The sequence below is a fragment of the Doryrhamphus excisus genome, linkage group LG14 (genome assembly GCF_037039965.1).
Source record: "Doryrhamphus excisus strain RoL-2023G ecotype Guam linkage group LG14, RoL_Dexc_Guam_v1.1, whole genome shotgun sequence".
Classification (NCBI taxonomy): Eukaryota; Metazoa; Chordata; class Actinopteri; order Syngnathiformes; family Syngnathidae; genus Doryrhamphus; species Doryrhamphus excisus.
This window is the reverse complement of record NC_136370.1, coordinates 12279641-12298866: the sequence shown is the minus strand read 5'-3', so window position 1 is coordinate 12298866 and position 19226 is coordinate 12279641. Positions and strand designations below refer to the sequence as shown.

The following is a 19226-nucleotide window of genomic DNA, read 5'->3' as shown; positions in this document are numbered from 1 at the left end:
ACATTTATGCACTTCATGTGTTTTTTGTGTTTTTGTTTCAAACATAGAAAGTGATAAAGTAATGTTACAGTTAGAATGTGATTGCCACACTGTCAACGTTTTTCCGCAATCATAATAATCAGGATATAAATAAGTAGACATAGACACAACCAAACACGTTACAGACTCTTCTTCCTTGTATTTTGTAAACATCAACTGCTCGTATTGTTTCTTGAAGTTGCTCATCTTAGTGCATTGTTGGAGTTTAGTACTCAGCCTGTTCCGTAATTTGATTCCACATACCAGAATGTTGTGGCTTTTTATTCTTGTTTTTGCATTTTGATGTTTTAAGTTTAGTTTTTCCCTGAGATCATATTTCTCCTCTCTTGTTGAGAAGTACAGTGGTATGAAAAGGTTTGGGCACCCCTGATAATTTTCAGTTTTTCCTTTTTAGAAATCACTAGTTGTTGGGATATAGCAGACAAACACGGTGATAGATGAGAAGTGAAATGTTTTACAGAAAGTGTGCAATAATTATTCAAACAAAAGTAATAATGACAGTGAACACATTTTAAGTATTTGCATTTTCTTTTCTTTTTTTACCCTTTGGTATGACAGCATTCAGAGCCGCCTCCTATGGAGGACAGCAACCATCCGGTGTCTCCCAAAGTCACAGTGAAAGATGAGCCCATTGATGAGGGATACGATGCTGCTTTACTGCCTCAGAACTCCATCAGACAGGTCAAAGAGGAACTGGAGCATCAGGAGGTAAGTATGCAGTGAAGAGCATATATATATATTTTTTATTGTAGTCCCTGCATAGAAGTGCACTACTTACTTTGGTCCCAGTCCACTAACACCCTGTCCACACGGCTATGCTCCTGAGTGTTTTTTGGCGGGTTGAAAAAAATCGCGTCCACAGCGTGTCAGATCAGTAAATAGTCACATTCATGCGGGAATGTTTTCAGGTTGGATTACTCGTTGAAAATATCAGACATAACTATATGTGGCACTATAAACAGACATTTTTACAGAACAAAGAAAGAACATGTGCACAAGTGCTTCATCTTCTGCTACACACAAACAAAAACAGGAATCTAACCTGTGGGATTGTTTATGTTTGTAGAGGGCAGTAAGCAAATATGCTCGATAATAAGACTTTTTCATTTAGACGCAAATGCGTGTACCAGCTACGGAGCAGACTGTTTGCATGATGGTGTGGTATGGTACCCAAAAGTGTGTGTGTTTTTATGACTGACCTGCATAGATGTTGATAAAAAAAGAGAGCAGCAGTTTTTACTTTTTCCTTAGCATACAAAATAATAACATTTGAACTGAATTTACCACGGCTTAAAGTATTTTGACGCCGTGCCGGATCGCCTGCGTTTCAATATGACCAATGAAAAAAGAAAAAAAAAATCTGCCGGACCCAGACAAACACAAACTCATTGTAGCATTGCGGTAGGGCTCTGAATACAAAAACCGCTATTGTCCAATCCTACGATTATGCTGCATTCAAGACTACTCAGAGAAAGGTGTATGTTTTTGTGTGCTGTGCTCCAAGAAGCTAGTGTATGCTATAGGGGTGGAGCCGAACCCAATACGGTATTCGGAACAGCAGGAATAATGACTTTTTTACGAATAATTAATTACAACAATTACTTTGAAAATGTTTGTATTTGGGAACAATGAAAACATATCAGAAAGCTGCGTTTCTTTGTGAGATCGCAGCGCATGCCAATGATTGACTGGTGTTTTGCTTTGTAAACACTCTACCTTTCACCTCAACTGGGTTTCATATGCTATTATCAACTATCAGTAATAGCGGAGTTTGACTGGGAGATTATTCTGTTGCGCTGCATTTAGTTGCTATTTACTTCTGCGGTTGGGCGTTCTCTTGTTGCCTCTGTTAGCATTAGCTTGCTAACGTTAAGGCTGTTGACAATGTAACGTTCACATTGGTTTTAAACGGTTAGGTAAGTAAGGCTTGGGAACTTGTGTAGAATTGTATGCACTTCTGGGTGGTATTTGGTAAGTTTAAGATTGTGTGGCATTAAGCGTGGGGGGGGGTTCATGTTCACAATGATATTTTAGTAGTTTTTGGTGCAGACTGATTGTGTTTGTGATTTGAAGAAACATGTTTGCTCTTTCATCGCAGAACACGATTTATCTTTCACAATTCCTCAACCGCAAAAAAGTTTCTGTGGATAAAAATATATTTTTTTGGAGCCGACGTATATTATCCGTGTGTGTTTGTATACATGTATTTTTTTTGCGGGGGAAAAAAGTTCAGGCTTAAGACTTTTTTTTTTTTTACTTTAAACCCACATTTACACATATGAGGTAGGAAACAACACTGCATTTACATTTCTATTTCTTTAGAAAATGTTTCACCCCCAAAACACTGAAATTCTGGACACAACATGTCATATACATAGACCAGTGGTTCTCCACTGCTTTGGCTGTGGGACCCAACACCACCCCTGACTGACGAGTGGCGACCCAAATTGCAGACATTTTTCAACTGAAAATTCTTAAATATGTTACATTTAAAGGGCCAGTTATGCAGCTGCATAGAGGATGTATTTACTTTTAATGTATTCAAAGCGTTGTATCCTGTCCACATCCTGCTCAAGAACAATACATTTTTATTTACAAACTCAAAAATGATTGGAATAAAAAGTGTGTATAGAGGTTTTCAGTAGATGGTGTATCTGAGAAGTTGAATGAAAGCACATGGACTTGGACCAGGAAGAGAGGTGAAACATCTTTAAGCCCTAGTCACACTACATGCAGAATGAGCCAGAACGCTGTCAAAATAAAAATACCTGGCTTATACCTGGATATTCCAAGTGCAATTTGAGTGCATTTGGCTCAAATATTTGTCATACTAAAAACTTTGCAGGTGCATTTGAAGCGGAAGAATATCGAACAGCAATTGTAAGGTATTCTAACTGCACTCTGCACACTGCATTGTAAATATTCTAAGTATCCGAACAGCATTCAAACATTTAAATCACATTTGAGAGAGAACTGAAACGGCAAGCCAATTAAAATCCTGCCAGAATGTACTAAATATGACTCGAATTGCACCTCGAATGCATCTCAATTGCTTTGGGAAAATATTATGATATTAAAAGAATTCAGCTGGAAATCACTTCAAATGCTGTCACAATATTTCAATTTGTAACTGGAATGCGCCTCAAATGCAGTTAATGTCCAAGCTGTCTCTTGAATGTGTTCGGATGTAATTTGGAACACCGTATAGAATGCATAAAATTGTAGCCAGCTGCCGTTGAAACGTCAGCCACCATTGTAGCGTCGCTTTATTCACATCATGTCATGCCGCCAAGGAAAAAAGGAGCCAGGGTGAGGAACTCAACCACCGGCCACCGGCGTGGACAGGGCAGAGGTGCTGCAACCAAAGAAGCCCCTGAAGAGCCATCTCCTGATGATGTCTCAGCACCTTCAGAGTATGAAGCTGAGTCCACTGCTCCTCCCCTGCTTCCCAGGTGGAGATTGAGGCTGAGGTCCAACATCCAGCAGCACAGTCATCCTCTGACAGTGAGGATGAGCTTCCTCCCAGTGAGGCTGCCAGGTCTCATAAGAAACGCAAGCGGGAATTGGTGACGGCTGACTTCACCGAGAAGCAGGAGCAGGAGATGGTTGACTGGCTCCAAGCCCCTGAGCAAGATTGCCTGCTGAACAAGAAACACCCTAACTACATGAAGAAGGGCCTAAAGGATAGACTGTGGGAGCAGAAGGCCAGGGAGATGGGCAAGACCAGAGGCTGCTTCATCAACATCCATCCATAGCTTCACCCAGCTCTTCAACACCAACCAGTCTGGTGACAATCCAGAACTTAACACCCCTCGTCCAGTTGTGCACTCTCCAACCCCTACCCAGCAGTCAGAGTAGTCAGAACATGTGTGATGTTATGTGGATAGTGTTTCTACAGGACAAATGCTCTATTTTTCCTTTTCCTCCCTTTCCTCTTATGTTCCCATGTTGTATATATGTTTTGGATGTAACTTAATCTTTATTGTTACACGCCTGTAGATATGAGTTGATTCCTTTAATAAAACACCATAAATTGTCTTGATTGTGATTGTACTTGTAAATATTTTGCATGTCTTGTATGTACAAATAAAGATGGGCACTTAAATGTTACATGTTAGTGTGATCATTAGCTCAATATTTCATATTAATTGTATTATGCAACTTCGAAAAACTAATCACTGACTGCATTTGAGGTGAATTCATACGGCATTCAAGGCACCTTCCAACCAGACTTCAGACGGCAATGAAGTGGTATTTGTACAGCATTTGAAGTGCTTTTGAAATATTCTGACTGCATTCAGTTTTAATATTCCTTCTGTGTTCTAACTACATTTGAGTGATAAAACACCCGTAATGTGTAAGAATGATTTGACGCAACATTCTTACGAAGTAGTCAGAATTTCTAATTCTCTTAAGATCATTGTGCAAATTTGTAAGGTTTTTTTTATCCCGGCTAGCTTTGCTCGATTAGTGCTGATTCGGGATAAGTGTGACGAGAGCTTTAAAAGAACTCAATGTAGTCCAGTTGCACAGTCCTGGGGAAGTTTAATATAACCAAACCTGTGCGTTTGAAGCAGCATTCCACAGGAAACTCAGATGCTTAAAGATGTCGTTTTTTTCTCATACCTACTGTTGCTGATTATTGTTCTCCCTTTAAGTAATATCACTTCAAGTCTATTCTTACATTCCACACTACAAAATATGTAATAGAAGTATGTGTGATTCGTGCTGAGATCAATTTATCAGTATTGGCTCATATTCAAGTTGTTTCGGAACACCTCTAAAAACATGCTAGAGCTATAAGGCCATAATTGTCTTCTGTCATTGTACATTTTTCTACCATGGATCCAGGCTAAGGTACCAGAGGACAGGCTGCAGCGAGTGGAAGGCCAGGCTGAGGCTAGCTGAATCACAGGTTGCAGCAGGCGGAAGTCCAGGCAAAGCTAGTAGAGGACCAGGCTGCAGAAGGTGGAAGGCCAGTTTAAGGCTAGCTGAGGTCCAGGCTGCAGCAGATCGAGGGAAAGCTCAGGCTATCAGAGGACCAGGCTTCAGCATTCGGAAGGCCAGGCTAAGCTAGCAGAGGACCAGGCTACAGCAGGCAGGAGGCCAGTAGATGTTAAAGTCCATAAAAGCAGTCCGTAAAGCTCTTTTTTTTGGAGGATGTAAAAGTAAGCCTTCCTTTGTCAACGGCTTAGCTTGGAAACAGCTAAAAGACAAAATAGTCTTAATGGATGTGAATTCAGAGCACATTGACAAGTTGAAGTTGAAGAAGGGTAAAGTGTCAAGGGTATGACATATAGCATTCACTGTGTACTGTACATAATATCATCCCAACCCTGTTGTGGTTCTGATACTGCCTTTGAAGGCGAGATCTAGGTGGGGCAGCTCGGTTGCAAACCCTTCTTGAACATTGTTTTAAAGGGGCCTGTATGGACTGCTTAACATTTGTCTTTTATCAGTACTGTGAGTTGTTTTCTAACTGAATTAAAAAAAAATGTTAGCTGTATCTGAACTGCGTAAATAAAATGTGTAGTCATAAATTCTCATATTTTTATTGAACTTTAATTTGTGTTTTCAGGAGGAGCTTAGGATCAGTTCAGTTTACTCTGTTGGTGGAGGGAACACACTTGTGCCCCCTGTGGGTAAGTTAATATTTTGTTTTTGTTTTTTGTCCTTAATGTGTTGATTCCAAACCCACATTTTATGAACTTTCACAGTCAAATTCAGACAGTCCATCGAGGGACATATTAACCTTTTTCTTTCTTCTTTTCATCCCTCAAGTGACTGCACCTCCTCCGCCACCAACAACCATTTTTATTCCGAGTAGAAGTGCTGTTCTCCAAGCAGTGGCTCCCCTTCCTGTCAGGCCTTCAGTTCCCGTACCAGTTCCCGTTCCAGTTTCAACTTCTCTTTCAGTTTTGTCACCCCTTGCCCCTCGGCCACCTGCACCAACCATTGCTGGCAGTGTACGCTGCAGTGGATGCTTTAAGGTACCTTTACACCCTTTACACCCACACCACACAGGTGGGACTTAATGTACTTTGCTTCATGATTTTGTAATTGTGATTAGGTTCTGCTAAAAGGTCAAACAGCATTCCAAAGAAAAGGCTCGACACAACTTTTCTGCTCCACGGTTTGTCTCACTGGCCATCTGCCCCCAGCCAACAAGAACCAATTCTGTTCTCTATGCAACAGGTAAGCGTTTGTCACCCATCTTTTGCTATAAACAGTTACTGTATACTAGATTACTTGTAAAACACAGCTTAGTTGGTTTGTCCCTGCACCTTTGCCATCATAGTCTTGTACTACAGCACGGTCTTTGCCTTACATGTTCTTAACATTCATTCTGTTTTTGCAGCGAGATCCTTCGGGCTCGGGACACGATTACAATTCCGGCTGACGACAACACCTACTTGCACTTTTGCAGTCAGCACTGTTTGTCCATTTTTAGACACAGGGCAAAAAAAAATGAAAAGCCCCCTGAAAAATTGGTTGATAAACAACCAGAAAAGAGGCCAGAGAAGCCACCAGAGAAGCCTGCTGAGCGACAGTCTGAAAATCTTGTTTGCAGTGTGTGCAGAGTCACCAATAAGGTAATTGCAATGATGTGAGCTTTCTTTGAATTTTTATGTTATTCTGCTTCCTTTTTATATTGAATGCCGAGCCACATGTGTATCTTTTACATTTTATTGAACCTTCTTCTCTACCAGATTCAGCATGAAGTCAGCCATCAAGGTCGTCTGCACACCCTCTGCAGTGATGCTTGTTTTGTAACATGGCGCAAGATGCGACAGTTAGCCATGAACTGTTGTGAAGGCTGTGGACTTTACTGTAGTAGCAGTTCGGCCTCCTGTCATACGCTCACAATTGACAAATCTGAGCTCAACTTTTGCGGTCCCACCTGTGTTGGCACTTACAAACAGGTGTGTGGAAGTTCCTATTTTATGCACGATCCTTAAATCACCCCCAAGGTGATAAAAGTAAACCCATTTTGCCTCTTCAGTCTTGCAGAAAGACGATTGAGTGTGCCAACTGTCACAAGTCTGCAATAGTGTCCACGAGCATCATGGAGCGAGACGAAAAGGGAAAAGTTCAGCTTTACTGCTCACCTGTTTGTGTGCAGATGAGCCGACCACCGCTACACACGTTGACCGGTAGGATATGTCAACAAATACCCAGTCAAAGACTGTGAAATGTACATGTACATTTTTTGGAATGTTGTTTAATGTCCATTCCGCAGGGGCTGCATTCCCATGCTGTCTGTGCAAGTCTGTAGCTGTTCCTCAGTATCATCTGGCAATGGTGGATGGCACGATAAGGAACTTCTGCTCCTATGAATGTGTTTCAACTTTCAGGGTAAAGAATGAAATTTCATATACAGTGAGGAAAATAATTATTTGCTCTTGTTTTGAACAGTCCATCATTTTTACGGTAGATTTATTTCAATGTAAAGAGACAGAAAAAAAGACTTGGTACTTGGAAACCCTTTTGGAAAGCACAGGTTTTTCTTGAAATTGGTCATCAGAATCGCACACACGTCAGGGGGGACTTGGTCCACTGTTTTTTGACCCTTTGTATTGAGTTGTTGACTCCTATAGAGCAGCTACACACAATAACCCACACAGAAAACTTTCTAGATCTTCCAGAATCTGTACCCATGCCAGCTTTCCTTTTCCTTCCTTTGTGGTTCTCGCCAAATCAGTCTGTTTTAATTTATTCCACCCATGGCCTGGTTTGGGCACACCCACTCCGCTATGATTGGTCACACTCCCAGAGTACTTCCTGGCACTTTCTAATTTAGTGTGTATAGGAGTTGATAATAAATTAATAAACAGTCTTTGGAGAGCCAATTGAAAATAATTTGAGATATAGTCTGTAATATTCTTCATTTTTATGTTTTTTCTTTTTAAACAGAAATCGGGACATACACAGTCAGATCCGATCAATGGAAAATCATCCCCCAGGGATGCATCAAGACTCGGGCCAGCCTCCAGAGGAAGCTCAGTCCCTCCCATTCCTCAGGACTACCCATCATCAGCTCCCTACCCCAGCCACCATGGCAGTAACAGCTCAGTGCCGCCTTTGGTTCCACCGTCACTGGCCATGACCTCTACTTCTGTACCTGGGCAAGCCCATCCCAGAACACCCCCCTCTCAGCCTCTAAAAGCTGGGGAGGGTGGACACAGCGACACGCCTAAAGTGACCTGCCATCAGTGCACCAAACAGTTCAACACCAAACCGCTGCTCTTTGGCCACAAAGTAAGACATTTTTTTTACTGATAGCTTTCAGAGGAGAGGAGGAACTGTTGTATAATGGGTTTTTTTTGTTTGTTTGTTGCAGGATCACATTTCTGTGTTTTGCTCTATGGCATGCTGTGACCTCTATAAAACACACAAAAATATCCTAGCTGTGTGTGAGTTCTGTAAAAAAGAACAGATGCCCTTTGATACAATTCACTACAATGGGAAAGACATTTTCTTCTGCAGCAAAAGTGAGTTTGAGTCACAACATGTCAGTTCTTGCCATTCATCATTTAACACCAGTATTTAATTCTTAACAGAAAAAGTACTCTCATATAATATATACAAATATCATCGAATGTAGACACCTGGGAAGATTACACTGCACCTGACCTTATTTGGCTAGTAACTAGACCCCAACCTTTGTGTTTCAGACTGTAAACAAAACTTCAAAGTTAGCCTGACGTCTCGTAACAAGGATCCTCCCTGCCGTCCTTGCAGCTATTGCTATAGCATTAGCCAAAAAATGCTGCATAGTCACTACGGAGGCAAGCTGGAAGAGTTCTGCAAACCTCACTGCATGTCCCAGTACACTGTACTCTATTATGGGGTAAGGAAAATTGAATGCTTTTTCATCATAGTAAATACTGTATAAAATGGCCAGTCCCTTACATGATCAAGGGATCAACTAATAAAAACCTATAATATTCATGCATTTTAATTAATCTGAAAACAGATTAAGCGATCAAGGTGACTTTGTTTTTCTACTTTTTTTTGTGCAGATGGGCCGATGTGACAATTGTAGGAAACAGGGCTATTTAAATGAGAAGCTGCAGTATATGGGCTCAGTACGGAACTTTTGCAACCTGACCTGTGTGCTCGGGTACTGCTGCCTGCATTTTGAATTGAACCAGCACATTCCCAGTAATGGCACTGGAGTAGAGCCACAAACACCGCATGGTAACATCTTGTTATATCAATATTGTGCATTACACACGTGGCCAGTGGCTAAAATTTCTAAAAAGGATATGATAGCAGAAGATCGTTTTTAAGGGTGAATATTTCTATTATTGCCTTTCTTTCAGCTCCAGCACAGCCTCACTACTCCTCAAAAACAAACCCTGTCATTGCTGATGTCGTGTCACTAGCAAATGGCTCTGCCAGTCAACCCAGCGTGTCATCAGATATTGCTATGACCGGTGAGTTGATTTGATGAGTTTGAACATGAGCCATGTCATGACCCCATGACGAAAAATCGCAGTTCACATATTAGCAGATATGTATGTTTATGGCTTGCTATACATTTGGCAATTCATGTGCAGAATCCCTGTGTGTTAATGTAACTTAGTTTTCCTCCAAAAGTCCAGCTCTACTTTTGATCCTCATCGTAGGGCTGTGCCAAATATACACTGTATGACCCCTCAGCACAGGTATTTTGTGTTGTTTTGACAGGAGGACTTCCAAACTCCATTGCAGATGGCAAGGTTCTTGATCATGTATGTACTGCTTGTGTTGCACCTACACATAATTTCATCAAATATCTACATAATAGAAAACAAAAACTTTTTAATATTTGTTTTTCTGCTGCTGAAATGTCTAGGCCAGTACTCAGACAGATGCTGTGCGTCCGCTCCCAAACTACCGACGTCAAATGAAGAATAAGTCTGTTCTTTGTCGGCCATTCACAATGGATCAAGAGAGCCTATGTCACCTCCTCCAACCCTCCACTGATTCTGCAGGTAAATACAACAATGGTTTGTATTTACAAAATATGTTAGCACAGTCCATTCACCATGGATCTGCATAATGCAGTGGAATCTTGTTAACGTCATTAATTAGTTCCAGTATGTGTGGCTCTAACCTAAGTGGACGCTAATTGCATACATTTTTCCCACAAGAAATAATCTAAATCCAATTAATCCGTTGCAGAAAGCCAAAAAAACATGTTTTTATTGTTTTACAATTGTAGTTTGACATGCAGAAAACATTTCACAATGCATATAAATGATGAATGAAGGGGATTAATGAACATTTAAGGTTACATTTATCTTAATTGAAGATGTAATTGTTGGTTCGGTATCCACAAAGACACAATGTGGCAGCGAGATCAACCATCAACCACCATCTTCCTGTTGTGACTTGAGTTGTTTCTTGAATTGAGTAGTGTTTCTCACCTCAACACTGTAACCCAAAATGGAGCCAAAGAAACTTACTAGCAATGTTGCCTCTAAGCTGCACGTGTGCAGAATCGTGTACCGTACCAGCGATCTCAGCGCACAAAACAAATCCAACCGGAAATGTAAATAAATTAGACACGTACCTTTTTGCAATACATAAAACAACATAAAAACACTGTTCAGCCAATGATAAGACTAGGATGATAATTGCTTGGTATGATGGTATTTACTTATGCAGCCAATCTATTAACAACGTGTAAAGTAGTGCATGCTGCTCTTGTGCAGGTTAGCCTATAGCTAATGGTACAGCAAAGTTAAGGGAGCTAAGCGGCGCTTGCGATTGCATTATGGCAAAACAAAGAGGCAGTAATACATCTACTTACCAAGCCGAAGTTTAAAAAACAGCGGCGGTTCTTATAAGATAAAATATCATTTTGTTTCCTTTTTTTAAATTACATTTTTTTATTTAGACAAAAGTAAACGTATACAAGAAGGATGAAATCATTGTCAAGTAAATTTTCAGGACAAAATAGTACAACAGCAATCACATACAAAATACGAAAAAAATGAAGTTGGATTACTTCAAGTTCTCAGGTGTTGGACGGGTGTGATAGTACAGTATGCATGGCTGAAGGTGCTCACAGAGGTCAAAGGAACGTTCAAGTTGCTTGTATGCTTAGACACTTGAGAAATCGGGAGGGAATATTGGTTGCAAGTGCCAGCATTTTTAACAAATAAAGATAATATACAAAAGACGGTGAGAAACACTATTGAATTCATATTATTGAATGAATAACTTGTGACAGAACAGGACGGTGGTGTCTTTCTGCTTCATCGTGTCTTTGAGAAGAGTAGTCTTCAATAAAGTTAGATATTACCTTAAAGTGGAACTGCATTATTTCTAAAATTTTGCCCATCATTGACAATCCTTATGTGAAACATGAACACATATTTATTTCCATTTTCTGTTTATTGTAGCGCGAGGAAACAAGCCAATATGAGCTGGCTAACACCGGTGTCATGGGAAATACCTATTTTGAGACCTCACAAAAAATTAAAAAATCACAAAACTCCAACAGTGTTCTAATTACATGACTAACTTTCATATTAACCAAGCTACAGCGATATTGTTATTGTAGCAGCTAACGTGAAAAACTATATTTTCTGGCGGACTAACACAATGCCTGGCTAGCCGCTTGTCTCAGCCTCATTTACAGACGGAAGAGTGGACACCAAGCTCTCAATTTTGCTACAAAGATTCAACAAGCACACATCTTCTGCTGGAACACACAGCAATCCAATTGTGGTGTAAATCTTTAACAAAAAAACGCCTATTGGATACACCTATTTCGACCTTCCACCAAGCCCACTAACAAAAACCCTGTAACAATGTTGCTTCGTTTGATATACATGCTGCGATCATGCATTAACACGTATACTGATAACATGTAATGGTTGTAGTATTTTGACATATTTTGATTAAAACACTTCCAAAACGTATTTCCCCAGCGCATCAAAATATGGCAAGATGCGGGAAACTATTACATGTTATCAATATAGGCATTAATGCATGATCACAGCATGTATATCAAATGATGCAAAGTTATGACACACGACATACCACTTCCACACGGAATGGGAGGAGAATTTTTCGCTCTATCATGCCATGGCTGACTCCATGCACTGTTAAGGTAGTGTAATGTAACATTACTGATGCCTACTGACCAGAATACTACATACAACTTGATTTTCAATATTTGTGTTACTCATAGTAGGTAAGATCTTGCGAGAATAAAATTGGTGTCAGCACCTTTGTTCCACGTTTGTTCCATAGAACAATGGCATGAACTTAGTGAGCGCTTTTGTCAGTGACACAGTCTCTTTGTCTCGGTGGATGGAGGCGATGTCGGTAGCGTACACACAGAGTGCAGAAGAGTGTAACTAACCTTGTAGCTGTTAAATTTTTAGATTGCAATACATTGTCATATATTGTTTAGATTTTTTAATTTTCTTAAAAGTAGTGTTAAAATCTTGTCCCATTCTCGTAGACCCAATTTTGTTCGAACAATGATATAGGGAAGAAGGACTACTATATAAGCATATTCAAACATTGAGTGGTGAATTGGAGAATTTGTGGGTGGGTCCAGAAAATTGATGCTTGGTGACTTCGGCGTCATCCTGACCATCATTGGGTAGATATTTAAGGCCCTTGGAATTTTTGGCTTCAGCAATTTTCTTTGAATTAATTGATTGTTTCCAATTGCCTGTTTCAATAATTGCAACAGCAGTGTTAGATAACTCCTCGCAAACCAAGCAACCATCCACTGAAGCGTCCACATCCCCAGGAGCATCAATGCAAGCCCAGACGTCCAGTGGCGTACCAGCACGCCTAATAGGGCGTCATTTCCTGGGCAAGAAGGAAACTGATTCTGACTGCAAGATCTGTTCCCAGCACAAGAGGAAGAAAGTAGTGGAACCAACCCAACACATAGAAAAGAAGCAAAAAATGGATGAGAGGACAGCAAGAGAGATGGAGAAATCAAACGGGATTCATTTCCAAAATGATATCAAAGAGGACGAGCACTTGGAGTTAAAAGACAGTGAGAAAACAAAGAGTTACACACAGTATTACTGTAAAACATGTCCAGGACATCCCAACCTGTGTCCTGTGCCCTGTTTTGAACTTTACCACACCAGACTGATCTACAAAACCTTTTCATAACTAGAAGCACAAGGTGAGCCCTCCGATTCACTGAGATCTTAGAAAGTATGGTGGCTTACAGTATATGGACAAAAGTCTTGGGACACACACCTAATTGTAACATGAGGGCTAGGTCCACAGGTACACAGTTAAGATACCTATAAAACGTACTGTTCTTTTGGGCCTAAAGATGTCTCTGCCTTCCAAACCCAACTATACTATACTACAATACTTTTGTCTTTTTTGTTTCATGTTTTGTTCAGAGTTTTGTTGCATGCAATTTAAGACTATGGCAAGTTATTTATTTAGAACAGTGATAATCTTGCACTCTTTGTTTTTCTTTTACATATTTTGACGGACTTAAGGGGGTCTATCATGTCATCCACGGTTTTTTTCCCAACCTACCTTTTCAGTGGGAAACATCTGCCCCGACTTTGGACAGAAGCAACAGTTTGAGGTGCTTACGTGAGCTCCTCCACTTGACTGGCTTTATGCAAATTTTTTCTTGTGAAGACCATTTAATTTGTCCGACTGCAGTGCTGTGAAATACACTTTAAAGCGTGCCTGTCTTGCCGTTTCTGTCAGTGTTTTGGATAGACAGTGAGTTCTTTTGTATATTTTATTTTCAGAAGTACCCAATTGAAAAAAATGTGTGTTTACAAATTTCATTCCAGCCATTCTGTCAATTTATGATGCCTGGTAAAAGTGGATCAGTTTCTAACACTTTATTTGTGTTGTTTAAGTACAGTGTGGAGTTGAACTGTTACAGCCACTTTAACCTAGGACAGTGGTGTCCAAAATGTGGCCCGAGGGCCATTTTCGACCAGCAGGACATTGTGAAAAATGTATAACTCCATAATAAATAGAGCAAAAATGAAGAGAGTAAAATCATAAATGTTGGCACTAATAACACAAGCTTTTGCTCCCTTGCATCATTTGATTTTTCGTGACAAAAATAATGGCACCCCCCTGATCTAGGATCTCTAATAAAAAGCTTGAATTGGAATCTATTTTCATTAATGTCCCCATCATCAGTGACATTCTACATAATTGTTGCTTTGCATTGATTATCAGTATTCTGGATTATATGGATGTGTACAATATAACAAATATTTTATTTGCTGATACCTCAGTCATGTAAACCAAAAGTTATTTTTGTAAACTACAAAAAAGTCAATAAATACAATTTTCCATCAATACCTTGAAGTCATGTGTGTCCCTTTGACTTCTCCCACAATGTTTGATTTGTTTAAAAACACAATTCTAAGAAATAGAAATAAAGTGCAAAGCTAATCATAGCTCCCTCTCTCCAAGCAGATGACGTCTACAGTACAGAAAAAGCTGCTAAAAAGATGAAGACAGACCACGAAACAGGTCAGTGCATACATACTGTACACATTACTCAATTCAACTGTATTAATAATGGATGGAAGTAGATTGAAATCTGGTGGGAAAACAACTGGATGTTATAGACAACCATTAAGTGGGAGCCATTTTGTTTGTTATTTAATGGCTTAGTCTATGGAGTCAATGAGAGAAAAAATAATTCCACATACTCAGTACATATTTTTTTAAAGCTCTTTTTTAAATTTCTCTACATTTCTGCCATAAAATATTTAGAATTTTTTATTTCAGCAGTTCAGTTCTAAAGTGAAATTTAGATTCAATTTTCTGTCAAATTGCATGAACTGCAATGATTGTGTCTATGTTGTGTATTGCAAAGTATTTATATATTGATATGGACCTGTGTGTCTACAATAAATGTTTACTGTTCGATGTAGCCACTACAGAGAGCAAAATATTTAAATAATGTATTCCTTAATACATTATTCAATATTGTAAACAATTGTTTAAAAAAAATTGTTTTATTCTGAATTGATCTCAATATCTCATGTCCTGTTGCTCCTCTTCAGCTCCATCCCCACCCTCAGCAAGCTCCTCCAAAGAGGAAAAAGTGAAGGTCTTAATGGTGCCAGTTCCAGTGCCGGTCTTTATCCCAGTGCCTATGAACATGTACTCTCAACATACACCTGTTCCTATGGCTATGCCCATAACTGTACGTTCCATCATATTTCATCGCATCTTATTTTGTTATTTTTTAACATCTTTGACTTTCTAAATCTTTTTTCTTTTGCAGCTTCCAGTGCCCATTGTTGTACCACCACGTCACAAAGATATGACAGATGCAGCCATCCAATCTGAACCTTTGGTCGAGCAGACTGAAAAACGGAATAATTCAGAGGTCTCAATGGAACAGGAGGTTACAATGCCCATCGTTGTACCTTCACAGAGTAAAGATGTGGCGGATGTAGCTGTTCAGTCTGATCCTTTGGAAATGGAGACTGTTAAAGTTGCGACGTTATCACCGATAAAAGATGTAAAAGACGCTGCTGTTCAGTCAGATCCTTTGGATGACAATCGAGAAAGATGGAACAATTTGGATGACTCCAGAGAACTGAAGGTCACAACCCAGATCCCCTTGCCCAGTGCTGTGCCACTACAGACTGAAGATGTAAAAGATGCAGCTCCCCAATCAGATCCCATGCATGCACAGTTGGAAAAGCCTAATGATTTAGATGACTCCAGCGAACACGATCAGGTGACATCCCAGATTCCTGTACCATCATGCAAAGACGTGAAAGACGCTGCTGTCCATTCAGATGCTATGGAATTTTCTGAAAAGCACAAACAGTTGGAAGACCCCATGGAAGGTAATTTTTATTATATTTGACCCCGATTCCACCAGTGTCCTGTTATGCATGAATTTGGCTTGTTTTGGTGATTTTATTATTTTAAATTCATGAACATGATATGAAAATGATTAATTTATGATTGATGTGTTTTATGATTAATTTGTATGGCAACTGACATGGGCCGCAATGACTGGACAGACTACTAGGAGAAGCTTTATATCAAGCTTGTATCATGACATTGCAGAATTATTACAGACAGTTTGGACATGCAATGTATGATGGAGATTCAGACTTACAAACAACACATACTTAACTTTACATGTGTACGTCACCTTGACTAACAACCCACTATTTGTGGCATGGGTGTGCTGTTCAACTGTTCAACTCTGTTTAATATACTCTTAAATGTGACACGCCAATGTGTATAATTTTGAAGACTTGAATTCCTGTGTTGAAATTCCTGAAAAACATTTCAGTACAGCAGAATAATAATAGAATTATTTACCATTTTATCTCATGGTATTTTACAGACCGGTGTGGAAGTACATCACAGATGATTACTCCTCCAATCCACCGAGGTGAAGAGAGCCCAAAGTCAGCACAAAGCCAACTCTCACCTTTAACGGGGTACATAGAGGCGAGTGGTTCCCCTCCTAAAAGCCAGTCAAAGGCAAACCCGACAACAAGTGCTGCAGAGGCCATCGCTGCTGAACAACAGCCTCCTTCTTCTCCAATGACCGATTTGGAGTATGACTTCCCAATGGGTGAGCTAGAAAAGTGGTTATCTGCTTTTGACAATGCAAAAATTTACAGTGGCACCCCTCAGGTCAAAGCCTTCTGAGGTCTTATAATTTGGAATTTGGTTTTGTAAAAGTACAGGTACAGTAGCTTGTTAATGGTCTTAAGACAGCTGTTCTGAATTATACAAGATATATTGCAAGATTATAATGTGACCGTAAATTACCTGCATCACTGTATATGCCGCAGGTTTCAAAGCAGGAAAAAAAAGTGGCAGCTTATACAATGGAAATTGAGGTATTTTCATTTCATGGTAATAAGGGACAAAGTGTACTTTTGTCTGGTTGTAAATGCACGACCAGATGAAAAAATTACTTGCAATGTCTAAATTTTTTCTCGCAAAATGCAACCATTTAGTCGCTGTTTGGAGCTTTGATTTATGATTAGTTAAAATGTCAACCCCTTCTGTGGTGGTGACTGTAAACACCATCTTGAGTAAGCAAACTACCGCGTCTGCCTGTTTTTCACATTCCGCTACCCCATCGACATATGAATGAATTAATTGTGCACAGGAATATAGGGTTGGTAAATTATGCTCTTAAGCAATGTTATAAAGACCAAATGATGCAGGCTATGGGCCAAATATTATCAAAGGTAATTAAGTCTTACATATGTATATGTTTATGAACTACCCATCTCACCATTAGCAGTGTTTTGACAAATATGGCGACAAGAATGTTGCTTGTGAGGCTTATCGGTGGGCCAATACACATTCCTAGTTTGAACAGATAATTTCTAATGATATTTTTTCATAACCAAAAAACTTTATGTTGTCACTCTGGAAGAGGCTCAACTCATGTCTTATTCCTGGCTGAAAGGCGTCACCAATGCCTATTTTAATGGTCAAATGATGGATAATTTGAACTTCAGTCATGCAATAGTAATGTTTTCTCTTTTGCAGATTTGTGTGATCAAAAGTCTACAACTCCCCGGCGGGGCGTGAAAAGAGCCAGAGAAGGTTCCAGCAGTCGAAAGCGGGTAATGTTTTATTTCTGCTAAGGCTGCAGTGTAGTCATCTGTTGTCAGTATGATAAACTTCTCTTACTTCAGCTTTTGGAGATTTCTTCCTGCTGAGTGCAATGTAACTTAGTACTCAGATTATTAGTTTTTTTTACTTTAAATTGTTGTCAACTGAAATGAGACCCAGTGAGTGCATTTGAATTGTGAACACACAACCAGACAGCTCACCCAATGTGTGCTTGTGTTCTGTATAAAATGATAAAATATCAAATAAAACCACAGTTTCATGTTTCGGACAACCGTTCATCAACACGGTCGCCATCAGCTGTTTATCAAACAAGTCTGAATATATTCCTCTTCTGTTGATGCAGGGTCGAAGGCGAACTATCTCTTTAGACCGCAGTGCACTGGCGCCTCCAGTCATGTTGAAATTGAACCACATGTATGGTGTCAAAGCTTGGAGGAACTGGGTTCAGGAACACAACAAGCCATCAAGAAAATGTGAGCGAGAATTATTTTTTGTTGTCAAGCCATCGAAGCTGCCTACTTTTGCTGACTGTAACTCATCAAATGTATTTAATTCATATTGTCTCTTCCGTTTCTAGCCAATCCAGTGCTTGTTAAAGAGGAGATCCTTCAGTGTGACTCTGCTGAGCTGAGCTATGCTCTGTCTTGTTTCATCAAAGAAGTACGTAGGCCAAACGGCGAAGCCTATAGCCCAGACAGCATATTCTACCTCTGCCTGGGAATACAGCAGGTACATGGAAACACTGAGCCGCGCTTCTTTGAGTGTTTATCAGTATATTCTGATGTGCTGTCATCTTTGTTTCCGTCTCCATCTGTTTGGATAGTATCTGTTTACGAAGGGCCGCATCGAGAACATCTTCACCGACGAGCTGTACACTCAGTTTGCCACTGAAATCTCCGGAATGCTACGAGTATGGAAACCCAAACAGCTGACCACCGGTATGATCATTCATGTTTAATCTACATTTTTACAATAGTGGAAGGTGAAAGTACATGTCTGATCTGATCGATTGTTGTAAACCATTCACTCACATGAAACGACAAAGCATTATGTGTGGAGTATTTTTAACATGTATTTTCAGAGAGGTCTGTTTAAACATCCAAAATGTTACCAAGGGAAGTGCTTCGTTTTTTTGGGAATGGGAAAATAATGGGAGTAACACCCCTAATGAGATGCAGGACTGCTCTGATCACCTGCATGTTGAAGAGAGAAGTGAACACATCATTGAAAATGCATAGTTTCAGAGCAAACGTGATTGAAACCATTTTTTTCAGAGGCTTTCTGCCGCATAGCAACTCTAATAATGGTCATTCCCTCAATATGATTTTGAGTCACATATTTATAAACCACCTTAAGCCTTTTCTGGCTTTGCATTTTTAAGGTGCGTCATATCTGTACATTACATTCTGTAATTTCTTCGCTGCTTGACAGTTGTTTGATGAACTGCCCCATTTATCACCATGATCTTAAAGTTAGGGGGATGTGCGGTATAGGAATGGTTAGCATGTTGGCCACACCTTCAGGAGATTGGAAGATTGTGATTCAAATCTCCGTTTGGGCATCTGTGTGGAGTTTGTTGTTCTTCCCAT

At 39.8% G+C, this 19226-nt stretch overlaps 1 protein-coding gene across 9 annotated transcripts in view; it reads left to right on the top strand.

Moving 5' to 3' along the window:
- Positions 1-19226, top strand: part of LOC131140688 (zinc finger MYM-type protein 4) — a 36199-nt gene that overhangs the window by 9561 nt on the left and 7412 nt on the right. For 4 of the 9 annotated variants that reach the window (XM_058091354.2, XM_058091351.2, XM_058091356.2 and 1 more), the window contains 23 exons: positions 598-747; positions 5618-5681; positions 5821-6029; positions 6110-6234; positions 6398-6632; positions 6750-6962; positions 7043-7193; positions 7280-7395; positions 7954-8298; positions 8381-8531; positions 8715-8890; positions 9063-9240; positions 9366-9479; positions 9733-9782; positions 9881-10019; positions 14473-14532; positions 15072-15214; positions 15296-15869; positions 16382-16615; positions 17551-17627; positions 17981-18110; positions 18215-18366; positions 18461-18575. In XM_058091354.2, coding sequence (XP_057947337.2) covers positions 598-747; positions 5618-5681; positions 5821-6029; positions 6110-6234; positions 6398-6632; positions 6750-6962; positions 7043-7193; positions 7280-7395; positions 7954-8298; positions 8381-8531; positions 8715-8890; positions 9063-9240; positions 9366-9479; positions 9733-9782; positions 9881-10019; positions 14473-14532; positions 15072-15214; positions 15296-15869; positions 16382-16615; positions 17551-17627; positions 17981-18110; positions 18215-18366; positions 18461-18575 — 3901 coding nt within the window. The remainder of the gene's footprint in view (positions 1-597; positions 748-5617; positions 5682-5820; positions 6030-6109; positions 6235-6397; positions 6633-6749; positions 6963-7042; positions 7194-7279; positions 7396-7953; positions 8299-8380; positions 8532-8714; positions 8891-9062; positions 9241-9365; positions 9480-9732; positions 9783-9880; positions 10020-14472; positions 14533-15071; positions 15215-15295; positions 15870-16381; positions 16616-17550; positions 17628-17980; positions 18111-18214; positions 18367-18460; positions 18576-19226) is intronic. The other 5 variants (XM_078795899.1, XM_078795901.1, XM_078795898.1 and 2 more) reach the window with 3 other exon arrangements.